Source organism: Eumetopias jubatus, unplaced genomic scaffold (genome assembly GCF_037043125.1).
Source record: "Eumetopias jubatus isolate StellerSeaLion01/CBP00866 unplaced genomic scaffold, mEumJub1_p1.0 scaffold_7, whole genome shotgun sequence".
Lineage (NCBI taxonomy): Eukaryota > Metazoa > Chordata > Mammalia > Carnivora > Otariidae > Eumetopias > Eumetopias jubatus.
The window spans coordinates 136,546,399-136,565,180 of record NW_028274813.1 but is presented as its reverse complement, the minus strand read 5'-3'; the positions used below and the strand labels follow the sequence as shown (position 1 = coordinate 136,565,180).

The window sequence follows — 18,782 nt, the reverse complement described above, 5'->3', positions numbered from 1 at the left end:
CATCCCTTTTTCCTTCCTGTTTCTTTTTTAACCTCTTTGCAACACACAACCTGGGCTCGGCAGGGCTGAAGCATGTTGCCAGGTGTGTCTGGAAGGCGGTGTTTCTTTGGGCCACTGGTTTCCCAGCACGGTGGCTGCTGGCGGTGGGGGCGGGGGGATAGGGCAATGGCCCGAGTGCGGGACACTGGTGAGGAGGCTCGGGTAAGTGAGCCCGGCTTGCTGCAGCCCCCTCAGTGGGAGCTTGCAAGATGTCCCCTCCAAGAGAACAACGGGCCACTTCCTACACCACAAATGCAAGGCCCGGAGAACCTCCAAATACGTGGCTCCCTCTCAAGTGACCTTCCTGCAAATTCTCCAGACAAAACATTTGCTCCTAAACCATGGGTTTGAACCGATAATAAGAGTTAAAGTCTTCTCATTAGGATCAGTGGGAGGAATGGAGGTTCTTCTAGCTCAGTGACCACAAGCCGGAGAAAGAGAGCGCACTTGCCAAGGGAAACACAGGAAGCCATTCCCTTCCCACTCAGCTGTGAGCAGGCTGGCCCTGTCACGCACGGCTCAGCTCGACAGGGCAGCTTTATTTGGTGATGGTGGCCTGGTTCCTAGGAGTGGGGATGTTATCAACGACGCATAATATTTTCTTTCTTTTTCGGATGCCTTACCTCTTTGATCAGAGAGCCCAGATAAAGGGCAGTGAGGGGGGTCTGCTCGGCCGGCTTCATGACAACGGTGTTCCCACAGCAGAGAGCGGGCGCCAGTTTCCACACCAGCATCAGCAGAGGGAAGTTCCACTAGGGACAGAACATGGAGGAGCTTGGGGGGCCCCGATCCACCCCGCCACCCTGTCCCAGAGGCCCAGCAATGTCTCCAAAGAGGATATTTGCTTTGCATGGTCTGGATTTGGGGCGTCAGAGGTAATATAGGAGTGTGCAAAGTTCAGACCTGCATTCCTGCCCTGTGCTTAATGAACTGCATTCTGGGAGATGTTAATAAGTAGTCTTTGCAAAGAGGATTCTGCTGTAGGCGCCCTACCTTCTCTTGGAGGTTTATAATGCCATCAACATGTAAAAGGATCTGAAAAATACTGCAGGAATGAGGCCCGCCTCTCCTAAATTCAGATGTCACAGGATCTTCAGAATACATCCTAAGCCCCCACTGAATTGCCGTTTGGCGAAACTCATGTTGGGAAATGGCGTTTCTTGTCATCTTTCAACTACAGTGGCAAGGACACCTGTGACAAGAAGCCTAACAAGAGGGAAGAGCCACTGAGCGTTCACTCCGTTCCAGGGGCTGTTCCAGCCACTTCACAAAAACTTAACTCATTCGATCCCTACCAACCCATATGAGATAGTCCTATTATCACCTCCATTTACAGATGAGGCACAGAAGGGAGAGGTCACTTGCCCAAGGTCACAAACTAGCAGGTAAAGGCCGGGGTTCATAGCCAGCCTTGTGTCTTCTACTACCCTGCCCCTCCGAGTATCATCTCTGATGAGGCAAAATGAAACCAAGCGTCTCCAAGAGAGCAGGTAGCTTGATTCTAGCTGTCCTTCAACCACCCCCATCCCAAAGGAGTCCCTTTGGCTCCTTATGTTCCAAGGACGCCAAACAGAAGAGCTCTCTGCAAAGCTACACCCATGGGGCTGGCCAAAGATGGCCACCTTGTGGTCTGGCCACTGTGATTTCTCTCTCAGCTCTGCCTGGAATTCCTACCACTAGACAACAAACCTAAGATCCCAGTTCCCAAAGGCCAATATGCTTGGCTAAATGATGGCAGGCATTGTTTTGGGGTGCCCCCTAATGATTGGGGTCCCCTCTTCTTCCTGGACCCCCACTCCTTAGCACACAAATACCATCATCTCTCCCTCTGACAAGCAAATCGGCACCTTGCCTTGGCTTCTGCCACTTTCCTTGAAGCTTCTTGGAAGTGTGGTGCCCATATGCCTAGATCCCCTTCTGTAAGCCCCAGCAAAGGGGTTTCCACTGCACCCCAAGCCCCCCACCCCACTGTTGGTGAGCAGATCTAACAGCTGTGTTTCTGTCTTTTTTAGTTCCTATGAAAGAGAGGACCCTATTGACCACAGTCTTTTTCTGGAAATGTATTCCATTCCTGGGATGCCCCTGATCCTAGCTGCTCCGACTTCTCAGTGGGATCCCCTGATAGTGTATGGGATTTGGCCCCAGGGCCTCTTCTTCTCTCATTCCACCCCTCTCTGGATGACCCCCCTCTCAACTTGATGGGCAGAAACACCTCTGTCCTGACCACTGCCCGTGGGTAGCTCCAGCCCTCGCCTCTCTCGAGCTCCCCACCCAAATATGCAAATGCCTGATGGGACCCTTTGCTTGGCTTGTCCACTGGCCCCTCTATGACATCTGCCCAGAATGACCTCCATGTTTCACAGCACTCCACCCTAACCCACTTCTCTCCCAGTCTTCCTCAAATCCCCCAGCAACACTGTCCACCCAGTTCCAGCCAGGACTCACCCCCAACCTCTGATTAGACACTAAACTCCACCAACTCGACCTCTTTAGGAGCTTTCAAATCCATGCTTCTGCTTGGTCTTCAAACAGTTCCTGTCTTAGCATTTTTCTTTGCGGGGCTTCCTTCCTCAGCCTTTTAACTGACCTGCAAGTTCCTCAGGGGCAAAGGCTGGGCATGTCTTCGGTACCTGGGACCCTGGCGCCGTGCCTGCCACACAGCGGGCTCTCAACGGTTGGTGGAAGGGACACATCTTCCTTGTCTCCACGGAGCGCACTTCCAATCCTCTCCCCACGCTGCCGCGTGTCTGCCCAGCCTCCCACCCCGGTGTTGCAGTGGCCCAGGGCTTTCTTCAACAGATGGGCCGCATCAACGCATTCCCTGGCACCTGCCGGGCTCCCCACTGCCCAGTGAATAAAGTCCAGGCTGCCACGGCCCACTGGGTACCCAGTCTGGACCACCGGACATGCACTCCTCCTTTTCCTCACTTTGTCCCCATCTAAGTGTGGCCTCACCAGGTGTCCTGCTATTGCGCCCCCCCCACCCCCCACCGGTTAGCCCAGGCACCTCGACACCCTCACTGGGGCCATTCCTACTGCTTAGAAGACCCATTTTCCTATTGAAGGATCTTTCCTCATCCTTTAAGGCCCTCTTAAAAGACCCCTGCCCTAGAGAAACTGGGCATTCCTGAGCCCTCTGGCTGGAATCCATGGTGCCTGCTGTTGTGCTCCGGGAGTCAGCCCCCTGAGAGCAGGCACGGGAGCTAAGCCATCCCGGTAACTCTCAAGCACCCAGCCCCAGGCCACAGAGCAAATGCTCTGTTAATGCCGGTGTGATTGAATCAAAACACACCGGAAACTGGTTCTAGAGGCCACAGGGGAGCGGGGCAGGATCTACACGGATTTATCTAGAAAAGTCACCATACTTACAGGAGTGATGGCCCCACACACACCTATGGGCTCATGCCTGGTGAAGCACACCACGTTGTCATCTGGAAGAGAGGTTACGCGGAGAAGACAATAGGATTAATCTCGGTTGAGGGTTTTATGTCACAAAAAGACAAGAAAGAAACCCAGAAGCCCACAAAAGTGTCAGCTCCAAGTCTTATCTAGTCCACAAAGAAGAGATCTTTAACTCAATGTTAAAAGCAAAGTTCCTTAGGAGAAATCAGCACAGGGCCACTTCCTTTTGCGACAGGGAAGGGGGCCCTGGGGAGGGGGGGCAAGGGTGCTCTGGAGAGGCCACCTGGAGCAACGAGAAGACAGAGCCCCCGAAAGCTGCCCCCCACCCCGATGAGGTTGCAAGTCCTGCGTTGGCTCACCTGTGGGGATGGTCCTGCCCTGTATTTTGTCAGCCCACCCTGCGAAGTATCTGAGGGTCTTAATACAGCCCTCCAGGTCGATGAAAAACGCGTGAAGGAATGGCTTCCCTGTGTCCATTGTTTCTAGGGTCTGCAGGAAAAAGACAACATCTGTGTCAGACTCAATTTCCTTCGACATCAGGGGGTTAAAGCCAGGGGCCGGGGGTAGAGAGCCCAGTCCTAGAACACTGCGTGTGCCTTTTTCCATGTGTCCCTTCAGAAAGCAAGCCACTGCATTTCCCATCAGACCTGGCTCAGACTGTCAAGGATTACTCTGCTTTCTAAACAGCTCAGTCGGGGGTGGGGGTGGGGGGTTGGTTGGCCAGGGCATGGGCAGGCGTCCCCGTGAAGGACGGCAGATGGAAGTCTGATGTGGAGCCTCCCTGGGAAGGAAGACACGGTGGCATTCGGTCTTCTGTCCAGAGCACAGCTGGGTGACCTGGCCATGAGGGTGTGCGCCCTCTGGGGACTTTCTCGGGAGGTTAGCTGCCTTCAGAGAGGCCGGAGAGACGGCTCGCGTCCTCTAACCAAAGGGGGATGCTGCGGGCTCCTCCTTCCTGCACAGGCTGACCAGCATGCCTGCGGAAAGAGCGACGGAGCCCCGAAGGGGAGAGCCACTAGCACAAAAGGCACTGTCCTCCCCAACCGGGCTGCCCAAGCCAGATGCACAGTGGGAAGGGAGCAGGCTCACCCTTGGTGGTGAGGGAGGTGATTACCCAGGGCGAGTGGGCAGCCACTCAATGGCAGGGATTCTTTTCTATTTCCAGCCCGGGGTTTAAGAGGACCCCTTTGTCCCTCAGACAAGCGGCCCCAGTGGAGCCCGGCGCTGAAACCGCCTGTCATCCATCTCTGCAGGAAGTGGCCACCCGGACACGTAGCCTGGGGCTGGATTCTCCTTTTAGAGTCCATGGAGTGAGATGGTGACTCACTGGGGAAGAGAGGCCCCTCCGCATGCACCTGCATCGGCCTCATCTCTGACCTTGACACCTCTGTTGTCACGTCAAGGTGCCCACACCAAGGCTAACAGAGCCGGGTGACACCTGAGGTCACCCAGCGGGGCACTGAATTCGGGGCATCTGACTTCCAGCCAGCACAGTGACCACTCCTGAGGCTGCTGCCCCAGGACATTTGCATCTGGGAAGACTATAGAATGGCTACACAGGGTGCTCGGTGCGACTCTCTCAGAACTTTGCTTCAGGGAGGAGCCGAGCATTCCTAAACAGGAGTGACCACTTCCTTCACTGAGCGGCAAGCCCCCAGATCCCTCTCTGACTCAGTTTCCTCATCTGTAAAATGAGAATAATAATAAGAGTGGTACCTGCCTCCTGGGGCTGGAGTGAGGGCTAGGACGGGGCCTGCTCACAGGAAGTGCCATGCTAACTGCTTCATGATGATATTAATAGCAGGATGACTAGGATCATCTTTCTTTTTTGGCAGCTTCCTTTTTGGCAATCCTTATTTGGGGACACCGAGGCGACAGGAGTGTGAGTTGCTGAAGATGACAGGGCTGGTCTGGGTCTGGGATGGATCCCACCCCTAGAGGATGCTGCTCAGGGACCAAGTCAGGCCAAGGTAACATCCAGTACACTGTACTCTGGCTCCTGTTGAGTTACATTCCAAGCTGAAACTTTTGTTTTTCCATCGGAAACCCAACCGTTGCAAATCATGCCGCAAGGTCCCGGACCGGGCTACCCCGGACAGCATCTGCAGATCTCTCAGTGGGACCAGGAGTTTATTCTTGGCCCTTTTCTGGGATGGGACCAGGAAGAGAAAGGCAGAGGACCCTGGCATAGCACTGTGGGGCAGTCCTGCCTCCAGTCCTGGCTGGATAGCCTTAGGTTACTTAACCTCTCTGGGCCTCAGTGTCCTCATCTCTGAAATGGGATAATGAATGTGCCTACGATAAGCCTGGTCCATGGTGAGTATTCAGCAGGTGTTGGCTATCTTTCATTATTAACTTGGGCAAGTCTGCCTCCCAGAATGACAACATGAATTTGCCAGGTTGGTTCTATGGGAAGCTATCCAAGCAAAACTGGGGTCATACTAGATTCAGACAGGAAATTCTTTTTAAACACACAGAAAAAGATTCACAGATGAGCGGGCAGGGCTGGACGTGAGAAATCAAGTGTTAGCTACCGATGGGGACTTTAAAACAGTTATTGGGGCTGGCCCGAGAGTAAACCACAGCTGCTCCCCAGTTTACTTCCCTTGACATTTTACGAGAAAAAATAGGCCTTCTGAAAAATTAACATACTGTAACCTTCAGATAGGAAAGAGTGAAGAAAGGCCTGAGGGAACCTGCCCCGAGACTCAGTGAGTGCGCCAAAAGCTTAAAACGCGGAGGCCCAGAAATAGGGCTTGGGTTGGAAAGAGAGTAAACAGGGAGGGCCCCAATTTGGGGGCTTCCAGAAAGAGCACCCACAAAACCAGAGTCTGGGCCCCAGGTGCCTCAGGAAGGGGGAGAAAGCTGCGGCTGCCGGATCCCCCACATCTGTTTCTAAACATCGAATACAGAAGTAAAGACCTAGCTCTGTCAAAACCACTGAGCCGGCAAGAGAACATGATGGAAAGAAGCACTTCGCTGCAGGAAAATGCAGGAAAACCATATCAAGGTGGAGGATGAGGGTGCTTTCCTATCATGTGGTCCTGGTTTGAAAAACCATATTTGCCAGTAATTCTCTTGTTCCTTTCATGATGTGGCAAAGAGCCGGATCTTATTTCTTGTGGGCAGTAAGGTCCTGATGGCGAGAGGCAACTCGCTCCATCTGCGATCGCAACACAGCCCTGCCAGGACCACGGGGCGGGCTCCCACAGATGCAGATGATACTGACACTTGAGGACAGGGTGGGGAGGGGTGCCCAGGGCACATCCTCTCCCGCCTGCTATTAGTCCCCACGGACATTGCAGACTGATGAGCTCATGCTGGGTGAAAACAGAAATGTTTTTGAAAAAGCCAGTCTGGCAGCTTGAGAGTTGAGGCTGGCTTTCGTTGCAGGAAGAAACCAGAGGCTCCGAGGACAGAAACGCTGACCCCGAGAGGGAGCCACCCTCGCCCAGGCTCGGGGGCAAACATGCTGGACCTGGCTGGCGGGGTGGGGAGGGAGGAGAGCTGAGCTCTCTGTGCAGACGCACCCTCGGGGCGATGCAGCGAAGACTGGCACCCCAGATACAGGGTTCCCCCACTCTCCAGCCCCAAAACACACATTCAGGCACAAAAACAATTTCGGCACCCTGGATGATGTGGTCTCCACGAAGGTAGCTACTCTACTGCTCGATCCAGATATCAGATCAAGAGAGGAAAGAACCGTTTGTTCAAATCGGAGGCTGAGAAGGAGATTTAGTCCCCTACCAACCGGGCCTCAAGGTTTGGAGCAACTTCTAAACAGGAGTCGGAGAGCCGTGGGAGGGCGGCGTGTGTAGGTTGGGAAGGACCTCAAGGCAGGAGGTGGCCCTGAGATTTCCTCTGCTCACTCACTGCAAGACCAGAGGAAGGTCTTAGCATCCCTGTAAATCATGCATTTACAACCTATAAATGTCTTCACAGCCCCGGTCTGATGGGAGCGACCCAATGTCATGGAGCGGGCTGAATTCACACGCCTATTTTGCCGCAGAGGAACTAAGATGCCTAGAAATTACTGGCCAGGACGGCATGCGGCTGGGCGTGCAGCATTATTACGAGGATTGCTGTTCCTAATAGCTATCATCTATTTAGTGGTTACTGCATGCCAGGGACTCTGCTAAGGATTTTAAGTGGATCATCCTCACACCATTTATAAGAATCATTATTATTGGTATCTCCCATAAAGAAATATATGCTCAGAGAAGTAAAGCAACTTGTCCAAAGTCACACAGCTAGTAAGGGGCAGAGCTGGGATTTGAACTGAGGTCTTTCATAGCCTGAGGTGCCCCATAACCAGGTTACCCTGCCCTCACCATCACTCCGCGCATGCTCACCACTGCCCAGTTCAAGGGTGAAACGGGTGATTTTTAAGTTCTATGGGAACAATGTTTTCTATGTTAAGGGGTGGCATCTATTAATAAGAATTCGAAAAAAATATACCAGCACATTAAACCTGTAATTTCACAGATCTTGTCAGTTAGGATGAAGTTCAACTTAACAGTAAGAGATTTCATGTAAGGAAAAAAAAAAAGGTTAATTTCATAGTACAGGTAGGACCAGGATATGGCCTAGCCTCAAAGGACCTGACACATACATCTCCACACAAAACCAGCGCCCTGGGCCTCCCCCACGCCCCGCGGGGGCCAGGTGGTCTGCCCGCCCATGGGTGTGTACTCACAGCCAGGATGGCTCGGTCCCTCTCCACAAGGTCAGCCAACTGATGCAGGAGCCAGCCACGGCCCAGGGCGTCCAGGCGGCGCCAGGGCGAGCCCCTCTGGAAGGCGGTCTGTGCGGCCTCCACCGCCTTGTCCACGTCAGGCTGAGCGGCCAGAAACCAGAGAGAGTGTGTCACCTTCTGTCGTGACTGCGTTTTGGGAGAGCTCATCCGTCAGTTACAGAGGACAGCACAGAGCTGCGTCCAGCACGCAGCAGGGGAAGGGGGGGTTGGGGGCGGTCAGTCGGAAGGTGGCAGCTAGGTTCGAGATGGCTGGACCACCCCCCCGCCCCGTCCGGGGCTTTCAAGTGACGTTTTCCTTCTTTACATCTCGGGTCTTTTTCAAGATTTCTACAATGGCCAAGTATGAGCTTTCCTTCTGATTATAAAAGCGTTTTAAAATAGTTTATAAGACTACCGACCTTAATTATTTTTCTTGGTGACCCGAGTAGGAAAAGATTTTCCACTTGCTCGCTCAGTTTGGACACACACACACACACACTTCCACAGTTCATCAGTTAGGTGGGAAATGTCTGTCTTGGCACTTTATTCAAGCTGAGGACTGTGGTCCCATAGTGAGAATGGGGCAGGAGCGCTTCTCGGGATCTCGGAACTGACCGCATTGGAAAAGTCCACAGACAGGGAGGATCTGGAACTTTTTCTCTGTCTTCAGACTCACCTCCAACCCCACCCCCCACCTCCACCCACCTCCACCCACCCCCACCCCCCACCCCTGCCAGGGGGGCAGAAGTGTTGCACCATTCCATGGGCAAGAAACTGGATTTTCTGTGCACCCAAAGAAGAATTACAATGGAATCTTCTTCTTAAAAGGCAAGAAGTTCGAGCTTTTTAGAGCTGTTGAACATCACCCATTCCTACTGTAGAAACTTGAGTTCGAGGCTCTGGTTGCTGATGAGCAACGGCTCATCCCCCAGACCCCTCTGAGCCTCACTTCCCTAGGAGAGTACAACAGGCGAGGGCTGCCCGATGCAGTCAGGAGGAACACTCCACCAAGATCCTGTGTCTCCAAAGCTTGGAGGCAAGTGAAAGCTTTGGCAAGGGAGCTATTAGGACTTTGAATTCCCCGTCTCAGGCTCTGGGGCGGAGGCCAGGGCCTCTGCAGCTGCAGGGGACAGGACAGCGTCTGTTTCCGGGTGCTCAGAGCAGTTCCCCAGACCAAGGGAAAAGCCTGGGGCAGGGATCTCATTCTCCTCTTTGACACCTGGGTCCTGCACCTGGGAATCACCCACTGGGAATCCTGCTCCACATCATGTCCCCCACGCCCCAGACGCCCCACGTCCTCACGTCATAGAAAGATGAGCTCCTCGATGCTATTACCTTTGTAAACAGAGCTTAGCTTGAGGCACATGAGCATGGGAGGTTCTGGATGGGTAGAACCACGGTGTGTTTCCTGCCTGTCAGAGAACTCTCACTGGTGGGATCCAATTCAAGCCTATTTTAGACATGTCTTCCACCCTGTCCACATTCAACATTACCCCTACATGTACAAGAACATCAGATGATTACTCTAGTGGTGGAGGAGAGGTTTAGATTTTCCTTCTCTCCTTAGAAAAGCTTTACCTTCAAACTTTCCTCTAATGGCACGTATATTTAAAAAGCGTCTGCCTTCGGCTCAGGTCATGATCCCAGGGTCCTGGGATCGAGCCCCGCATCGGTCTCCCTGCTCAGCAGGAAGCCTGCTTCTCCCTCTCCCACTCCCCCTGCTTGTTTTCCCTCTCTTGCTGTGTCTCTCTCTGTCAAATAAATAAATAAAATCTTAAAAAAATAATAAAAGGTACTTTCCAGCTTTGAAATGTATCAAGGACACAACCAGAAGTCCCTTATATATATATATATAACTACATATATAGTTATGAAGACTAGAGCTTTCCGTGATCATTTCAGGTTCTGGTAGAAAGGAAATCTGGTGATTGCATGATGTTATTACCCCTGCATGACTTGGTTAGCAAGTCTTTTTCCCTGCGAGCCTTTCTCTTTTAAGTGTCTCCTGCCAGAATGCTGCATTTGGTGAAACATACCAGCCGGAAATGCTTTCTCGAAAGAGGGTTTCATGCCTCCAGGTTCGAATCATTGATAAAAACCTTTCCTTTAGCCATGTGACGAGGATAGCTGAGGTCATCCTTATAGATGGGGAAACATCTATCAAAGGAGAGTGACTCTCTGCCGTGGATCGTCCCTAATTGATCCCATTCTGGGCCTTGTGTGTGAGAAGCAGCTAACTCAGGTCCTACCCTGAGTACGGGCCAGGTCTGTCTTACAGCTAAGCCAGACGGTCTCCTTATCCTCTAGTTATCTGTAATTTAATTACTTGGGGGGTGGTGGTGGGAGTTGGGGGCAGCACTCACCTTATCTCCTTCTTCTACTTCACATATTTTTTCTAGAGTTGAAGGATTATATGTGGCAAACTTTTTTCCACTCTTGGATTCGTGCCATTCATTGTTGATGAATATCTAACCAGGAAAGGAAGTTGTAATGCATTAGGGCTTAAATCAAAATCATATCATTCCAACATGCTGAGGACCTTAGGTAACGTCTTGTCCTCCCCCCCTCCCCCACACTCTTTTACAGATGGGACCTGGAGGGGAGACGGAATCACATGCCCAACCAGGAACACAATCAGAATTAGAATCCAAGGCTCCTGACTTCTCATACATTTTCAGAGAACTACTTTTTGTCCTAATGAAACTAAAGTCATTTGGAATTTTTCTAAACATCATGTCCTCTTTTTATTTATTTATTTTAAAGATTTGATTTATTCATTTGACACAGAGAGTGCGCACAAGCAGGGGGGAGGGGCAGAGGGAGAGGCAGAGGCAGGTTCCCCGCACCAGGCTCGATCCCGGGACACTGGGATCATGACTTGAGCCAAAGGCAGCTGCCTAACCGACTGAGCCATTTAAATCATTAACATGGATTCAAGAAGGAAGAGACTAGTTAAATAGTTAAAGGGTGTAAGTTAAATCCTACACCCTCACTGGGAGGAAGACCAAATAGGTTTATACATATAAAGTGCCAAGGGATCTTTCTGCCCTTGAAGGGTAGGTCAGCAGAGAGCACTCCCTTCTGTCTCCTCCCTGTTGGAACCCCCGCCAGAATGCCAAGGAACTGGCTTTCTACCAGAATCGTACTATATTTCTTAATCTTTGTTGGTGTATATCGGTACTCCTCCCACATTCTCTTTAAAATGCCTATTTTCATGCTGGCCTTAATGAAAGCCCGTGTTGGAATACAAAGGTATTTGGGCTGGGAAATGCTCTGGTTGTATGAACAGATGTAGCAAATAACCATTTCTATCTAGAACCAAAGAACCTACAAAAATCACTTCGGAGCCTCAATTATCTAGAACACAGCTGAGAACAAGGACGTTAAAAATAAAAAGACATCATGAGCAAACTAAAAGGAATTCACAGAGTTCCCACGCTGAAAGGTGTGTACTATTTACTCTTAGTTTACTCTAACTGCTAACTGCCTTAAAAAAGCACCACATTCAAAGAGAGGGCCTTCAGAAAAGAACCAGGAACAGAGGTGACAGATAACACACAAAATACGTTCTGACAACGTGGAGGTCCCGGCTACCCAGATGGTCTGCTGCTGTACCGGCCTGGGACAGGCTGATCATCACAGCCCTTCATGGGGTCACAGAGACCCCAGTCACAGACATGAGGAAGACACTTTAGAAGCATTTCCATCAAACAAAATGCTACCAATAATTTCTACTTAGAAATTAATTTCTAAGTAGAAATTAATTTTCTAAGAAAATTAATTTCACACCTAGCTCATCGAATTCCATTTCTGTATCTATAGGCATATCTTTTGTCTCTCTCTGAGTCATGTAAAAGAATCGTGTCCCTCTGAGGGCTAATTTCAATTACTGTGAATTTTGTTCATTTAGAACACTTGACTCCCCAGTGATGATAAGAGGGGAGACCATCTCATCCAGAGTGCGGCTTGGTTACGGTCTCTGCCCTGGGCTCTCCTGTAGAAACTCCAAAGCTCACTGGGAGAGAAACTCGCTCTGGGAAGCTGCTGGGGGAGACTGTTTTGATCACTCTCCCCGGAAAGCAGGGAAGGCTCAGTCAGGCGGTGACAAAGCACAGAAGGCCAGATCTTGCGGGGCAGGTGGGCAGAGGCACCCTGTCCCGCGTGTGGAATCCAGAGCTGAGAGCATCCCTTGCCTGTAGGATGTGCCCATTCAACTTCTGGAAGCTCAGTGCCTTCAACAGGAGGCCAGGCCCCCAGGGAAGCACGTGGAATCGGCCAGGCTACAATTACAGGTTTATTCTTCCAGCTGAAACCAAATCCAAGAGTTCACTCTTGCCATCCAGCAAGCAATCACTCGGTAACAGCGAGAAATTAATAAGTGGAGAGGAGAGGTTCAGTTAGCGTGGGGAGGGAAGTGCAGCCAGAGAGAGAGGCCCATTTGTTGGAAGATGAAATTTCGTGGGTTAGAAAATACAGACCATCAGTGAAAACTGCTGATTCTAGATCCTTCCTGGTATCAATTCCAAGGGGGAGGGAAAGTGAGAAGATGGTAGAAGAGAATATAAATAAGGAGGATGGAAACAGATTGCAACGATCAGATGTCTGTTACACTTCATCTCCAAGCATGTTCTTCCAAAAAAAAAAAAAATTACTTGGTCGGTCATGACATTGATCTGTAGTCCCTCCTAATGAGCGACTTAAAAAAAACAGTCAGACTCCTCAACTCTGACCATTTATTTTCCCATCGCTAGGTTGCCAATTTAGCAAAAATTTTTTTCTGTATACTACGCTAGTAAGTAATCTTGTGAGTGGTTTCTACTGTTGATTTTCTCTCCACTAAAAACAAAACAAAACCACAATTAAAGCAGGGGTAAGTGTGGACTACCAATGATGCTCTCTATACTGTTTTCAGCCCCAAATCAGGTTAACGTGTCCAGAAAACAAAACAAAACTGTTCTCCTCGACTTGTGAATTGGTATCAGATAAACCTTACGGAGGTATAAAAGTTAGGTTCTGGGATTCACATTTTACTGAAGGGGTGGAATGGCTTGTCACCCGGGCTGAGCTGGAAACCACAGCAGCTCTCAGGAGCCAGGCGCCCCAGGGTGAAGGTGAAGATGGTGGCCACGCAAGTGAGGTCTGTTGATGCCATTTACAGTAACTTCCACTGGACTGCAGCTAAACCCAAAGGAGTTATGTTTCCAGAACAGGAGATCAGAGCGAATTGTAGCTTTTAAAAAAAGATCAGAAAATCGGGTGTTTGAGTGAACCAGAAACTCTTTAAAGAGAATCTCTGTTACTGGAAGACATTTTCTAAAGAAAGGAAAGGACCCCCCCCCCCCTAAAGTGAAAGAGGCTGCTATCCTCTGAGATCTGGTTGGGGGGGGGATGCCGAAGGGGATTCCCCCCCTCCACCCTCTTCCGGAGTCCCATAGCAGAGCCCAGTATGAAAATGTGAGAATAGGGGCACCGGCGTGGCTCAGTCAGTTAAGTGTCTGCCTTCAGCTCAGGTCACCATCTCGGCGTCCTGGGATCCAGCCCCGCTTTGAGCTCCCTGCTCAGTGGGGAGCCTGCTTCTCCCTCTCCCTCTGCCCCCCCACCCATGCTCGCTTGCTCTCTCTTTCTCTCTCTCATAAATAAATAAAATCTTTTAAAAATGTGAGAACAAATGAAGAAGTTATGACAAGGTCGCCTTCTGGAAACTGGACTTTTGCTGGGAAATGGTATCCCCAAGGCTGGGGCTCAGACCCACCATTTCCGGCGTGTCCTCCACTAGCAAGAAGCTCCATGAGTCAGGTTTGAAAACTAACAGGCCTTTAAGGGGCTCTCGCACTCCACCCCGCCCCACTGCCTGCCCCACTGCGGGCCCTGGGCCTCGGTTCTTCAGTTCTGGCTCTCCTGCTTCTTTCCTAGGCTCTGTCTGTTGCCTCTCCAGCCAGAGGCTCCCGAAGCATTGCTGGCCGGGGTTGCTGTCCCTCGGCCACCACCCTGCAGTCTGCCTGGGCCCCACAGCTGCTGGGGTAGGCCTCTGCGGTGGTCAGCCTGCGGGCCGGGAGCAAGGACAGAGCCGCTAGAGGCTTCACCCTCCACAGGGAAGGGGGGTACAGTGGCCTGGTGTCAGGCCCTAGTAGCCTTCATGGCCTGGGAGCCCCTGAGCATCTCATCGCCTCTCCCCAGCCTTAATCACACAGCCAGTTCTGCTCCACCAGGAAGAGGGGGCACCCAGCAAGACAACAGACACTGGTCACTCTGTGAATCCGCTAAGATCCTCCTCTCGATCCGCTTGTGAAGGGCCATAAAGAATCGCAGAGAAAGAAGGAAACTATCCATAGGTAGCTGCACTGCTCTGATAGGACTCAGAAAGGTAGAACGGCAAAGGACAATAACATAGTAATTTCCGGCTTCTATAGCATTAAACAACAAAAACCTTACAAAACAAAAATAAAACCAAACGGCACCACCACCACCACCACCAGACCAGCACCAATAGCCTACCGATCTGAAAAGAGGTAGGTACTATTCTGACTGTTCCCAGAGTGGGTGATGGAATTTTCGCTCTGAAGCAGATACCACTAGGGAAACTACATTAAAAATAATCTCCAGCATTTATGGTGAAGTGTCTCTGTTGATTACGGAGCCCTCTGAAAACAGTTAATTTAAATGTCATGTGATCAGAGGCAGAGCCGACATGAAGTGCCAAGAGACCAAAATCTGAAGGCCACACATAGTGGCCTGCAACTTTCTCCGCTTGATTAAAACTATTTGAGAGACATAATTGCTACTTTTGAAAGTAAAATTGATGGGGAAATTTTCTCAGTGCTGTGTCAGCTGGAGCTGGGGGGGAGGGTATGGATAAGATGCAAATTAAAAAAAAAATTAAAAGGAGGGAAAGTGGGGGAAAGAGAAGCCAGCCGAGGCTCTCGGCCTGCGACCCTGCCGTGCTCTCGGCCCCAGTCCACAGGCTCCGAGTGTCCTCCCACGGGATGCGCTGCCGGCAGCCCTCCTGAGCCTGGGCTCCAGACCTCGCCATCTTCTTTTCTGCCCTAGGCAGGTGATCTCACCGCTTTGCCGACGGTCCAGCCTCCCAGCCCAGCCCAAAACAGCAGAGACACCACGGGGGCGCGGCGCGGTGGGGCCTGGCCACCCGCGGCTCCCCAGGCCGGGTTCGGACACCATCCGGAAGCATTCTCTGTCGGTCAACACCAGGGCCGCGGGGCTCCGGGGCAGTTTCAGCAGTGCTCACCTCCCCCGGGCTCTACTGGTAAGCTAGGCAGGCCAAGCACCGAAGGTACGACGTCTCGCCCGGTGCTCCCGATGACACGGTTCTGGAGTCTCCAAGTCGCAGCTCCCCAGTGCAGACCGAGCTCTCAGACCAACTGTCGGTGTTCTCAGGCACCCTCTGACCCTCCCGAAGCCCGACCCGCTGAGCCCCCGAAACCGTGCCGCGGGGCCTGCGGGCAGACCAGGGGTACCGCGGCCCGCACCTCCGCTCGCCTTCCACGCGGGCCTTGCAAGGGCACGTCGGGGCCGCGCCGGCCGCAGCCCGGAGCGGCGCGGGCGCTGCGCAGCCTCCCTCGCCAAACTTGGACGCTTAAAGCGCTGAGCCCCGCGGCCGGAGAGCCCGTCCCGGAGTGCGGATGGCGGAGTCCCCTTCGGGGTGCGCGGTGGACGCGCTCCCGCCGGGCAGCTCCTGCGCCGCGGGACGGGCTTCGAGAGGGCCGGACCCAGGCGGAGAGGCTCCGGTCACGGGAGCGCCGGGCGAACTCCGCTGAGGGCTCGCAGCCCGCAGCGCCTAGCACCCTCGGAGCGGAGCGGCTGGGCTCCCCGCCTGCTGGCTCCTCGTCCCTGCCACCCCGGCCGGACCAGCCCAGCGCGGAGCCAGGCGACCGTCGGGTGGGATGGGCGCCCGCCTCACCTTGGTGAACTTGACCTCCAAGTTGCGGACAGGGCGCGGCAGAGCAGGCGGCTTCCTGTCCGGCTGCCCGTTCTCCACGGCCCCATTGGTGGTGGCCATGGCTCTTCTGCGCTCCCCGGCCCGAGGCGCCCGAGTCTGTGGCGCTGGCTCCGGCCCGGATGGTGCGCAGCTTGCTCGCGGGGTGACAGCTCCGCGCCGCTTTATGGAGCGACCCACGCCTCCCGCCCAAGGGGGCCGTCTAATTGGCTGCAGGACGGGAGGAAGGGAGGGCGGGCGGGAGGGGAGGGGGCCGGCCTGCCTCACCCCACCCCGCCCGCCGCCCCTGCGGGAGCCGGGCCACCGCGCCGCGCGCTCCCCCGCCCCCCGGAGGCTGCCCTTGGAGGAGCTCCCCCGAAGCGCCGCCGGGCCCCGGAAGTGCCAGGGCTCGGGCAACGGGCCAGGGAGGGAGCGGGGGCGCCGGGGCCCACAGCGCCCGGCTCTCTCCCCGAAGTCGGGCGAGCTCGCCCCGCCGCACCTGCCGCCCCCTGCCCGCCGCCGCTCCGCGCACTCCTCTGACTTCGGTCGCGCCGCGCTCCGGGAATGAGCACCTCCCCCCTACCCCGCCAGCCCCCCCCCCCGGCCCCGTCGAGGCGCGTCAGGGGTCGGGGCGCCCTGCTGGGCGGCCCCCCGCTTCGCAGCCCATGTGCCTGGGGCCTGGAGTCCCGCCGCCCGGTCCCAGCTCTCAGGACAGACGCCCGCCGAGCGCCCCACTCGGTCCCTGCTGGGACCGCAGCCTGGGCGCGCCTGGCCCAGATGGCCCGACTTTCCCCGTGGCCCTGGGGCTTCACACGCCGAGGGCCCAAAGGCCAGGAAAAGCGTTTGGCCCTTCCTGTGCTGCGCTGGGCCTCTGACCTCAGCAGCCGCAGCCCGCCCTTCTGCCAGGGCCCTGGGTGCAATTATTTTGACTTTTTAAAACGCATAAATTACACCTCAATTTAACCGAATGAAAAAACAAAGAAAGCACATGGGATCTTTGCAGCTTTGTGTTTTAAGAGTTGACGCTTTTGTCCCGCAGGTTGCTCATCATTTCCCAGGGGAGAAGAGGCCTGTCCAGCGCCTCTCCTTTTGCCCTTTGGGAAACGCTAAGCCAACGCCAGGGACTTGCCCCGGGTCCCATCTGAGACATGGAAGTGGCTTCTCATGCTTGTCATACCTCAGGTTTCTGGAACAAGGATGTGGGGCATGAACTCCGCAACAAAAGCAGGGGTTTAATTCCCAGTTAGGCTCAGCCCCTCAGCCTATTTCCTTCAGTGAGTAATCTCAATAGCGAGACGGGAAACGGAGGCACTCCTTACTGTCCCGCTGATCTTTCCGTTGGTTTTGCCGCCCGGTGCCGTCCCGGGGCCCATCTCTGTCTCCTCTCTCCCTCCTCACTGCTGTGCTACTGGGTGTCCTAGAGAGTGGGGTAAGTACGCTGTTAAGCTTGTGCAAACCCTTCATCAGATCACCTGCCCGCTGGGGGTGAAAGGGTCCTATGCTTGTGTGGGTTAGAATGCACAGGTGAGGCAGGGAAAGGGGATAATGGGTGTCCTCCTTCAGTTAGGGACTGACCTGCCTCAATGAGTCTGCCTTCGATGCCAGGCTCACTAACACAGAGCAAAGCTGCCTCTTTCTTCAGCTGCTCCTACCGGTGCCTGGGTCCCCTGCCCCGCCTGACTGGGCCTGTGGCCCCCATTCAGCTCTCTTGGAAACACGTGGGTGGATGTCTCATGTCAGGGCCCCTGGCTGGATGCTGAGCCCCAGCGTCTGGGTGTCTGGGCCCAGGAAGGCCTGCGGGGTCCCGCAGCAGATTCTCCCTGCCCTGAGCACAGGGCCTCAAGGCTGGCGGGGGCACCAAGCACGAACAGGCTGTAACTGGACAAGCTTTCTAAGCTGAACTCCTATTCCAAGAGTTTCTGGGGGATCCTGGATGGTTGAACTTACGTCACTTGTGCCAGGCTTAAAAACAAGTCTGAAATTTGCGGAGGAAATTCTGTTACCAACTGCTGGATGGATGCGGAGAGGCAAACCGGGTGGGGACTTAGAACTCTGCTCTCCTAGAGAGCGGAGCCTGTTTGCTCGAAGGTAGACAGCTGCCACCTCGCTCATCATGAAGTAAGGAACAGAGCCCGCCTCAACTCACACCCAAAGACACGCTTGTGACCTGCAGCATTTGGGCTTGGGGGCCAGCTGCAATGACACCGACCACCTCACCTGCAAATCCTCCTGCTGACAGCCACCCACATGGTCCTGGGAGCCTGGGATGGGAGCGGGGCCCTCAGCCATAGCAGGGAGCTCCCAGAGAACAGGTCAGGAGGATGAGCCGGGTGCCAGACTTGTCTAGACCAGCAGGCTACCACTGCTCCCATGTCTGGCCACCCAGTGGGAGGGATGAAGGCAAGATGCTCTTCTCCCCATTTTACAGGTGAGTAAACAGAGGCATGCAGATACTTGCCCCAGACGGCAGCAGCTGTGGAGGAAGCAAGGCCAGACTGTGTGGGGGTGGGTGGGGCAGACTGTGGAGGAGGGATTTCTCTCACCTTCTGCTGTCTGCTCTTCTTCTGTCAGCAAGGTGAGCACCTGTGTCCCGTGGCCGCATGCCTCTGGAGCAGCACAGAGCGGAGTGAAGGTACGGGTGCAAAATGATGGCAGCGTCCCTGGAGGCTGTATCTT

The 18,782-nt window shown here is 53.8% G+C and overlaps 1 protein-coding gene across 1 annotated transcript in view; it reads right to left on the bottom strand.

The window, feature by feature from the left end:
• Positions 1-16,190, bottom strand: part of ALDH1A3 (aldehyde dehydrogenase 1 family member A3) — a 35,077-nt gene extending 18,887 nt beyond the window's left edge. Inside the window, exons 1-6 of the mRNA XM_028122808.2 lie at positions 16,092-16,190; positions 10,540-10,644; positions 8,138-8,278; positions 3,801-3,930; positions 3,409-3,470; positions 663-791 (exon numbers count right to left, since the gene is read on the bottom strand). Of these exons, the coding sequence (XP_027978609.1) occupies positions 663-791; positions 3,409-3,470; positions 3,801-3,930; positions 8,138-8,278; positions 10,540-10,644; positions 16,092-16,190 (666 nt within the window). The remainder of the gene's footprint in view (positions 1-662; positions 792-3,408; positions 3,471-3,800; positions 3,931-8,137; positions 8,279-10,539; positions 10,645-16,091) is intronic.
• Between the last annotated feature and the right edge of the window lie 2,592 nt (positions 16,191-18,782).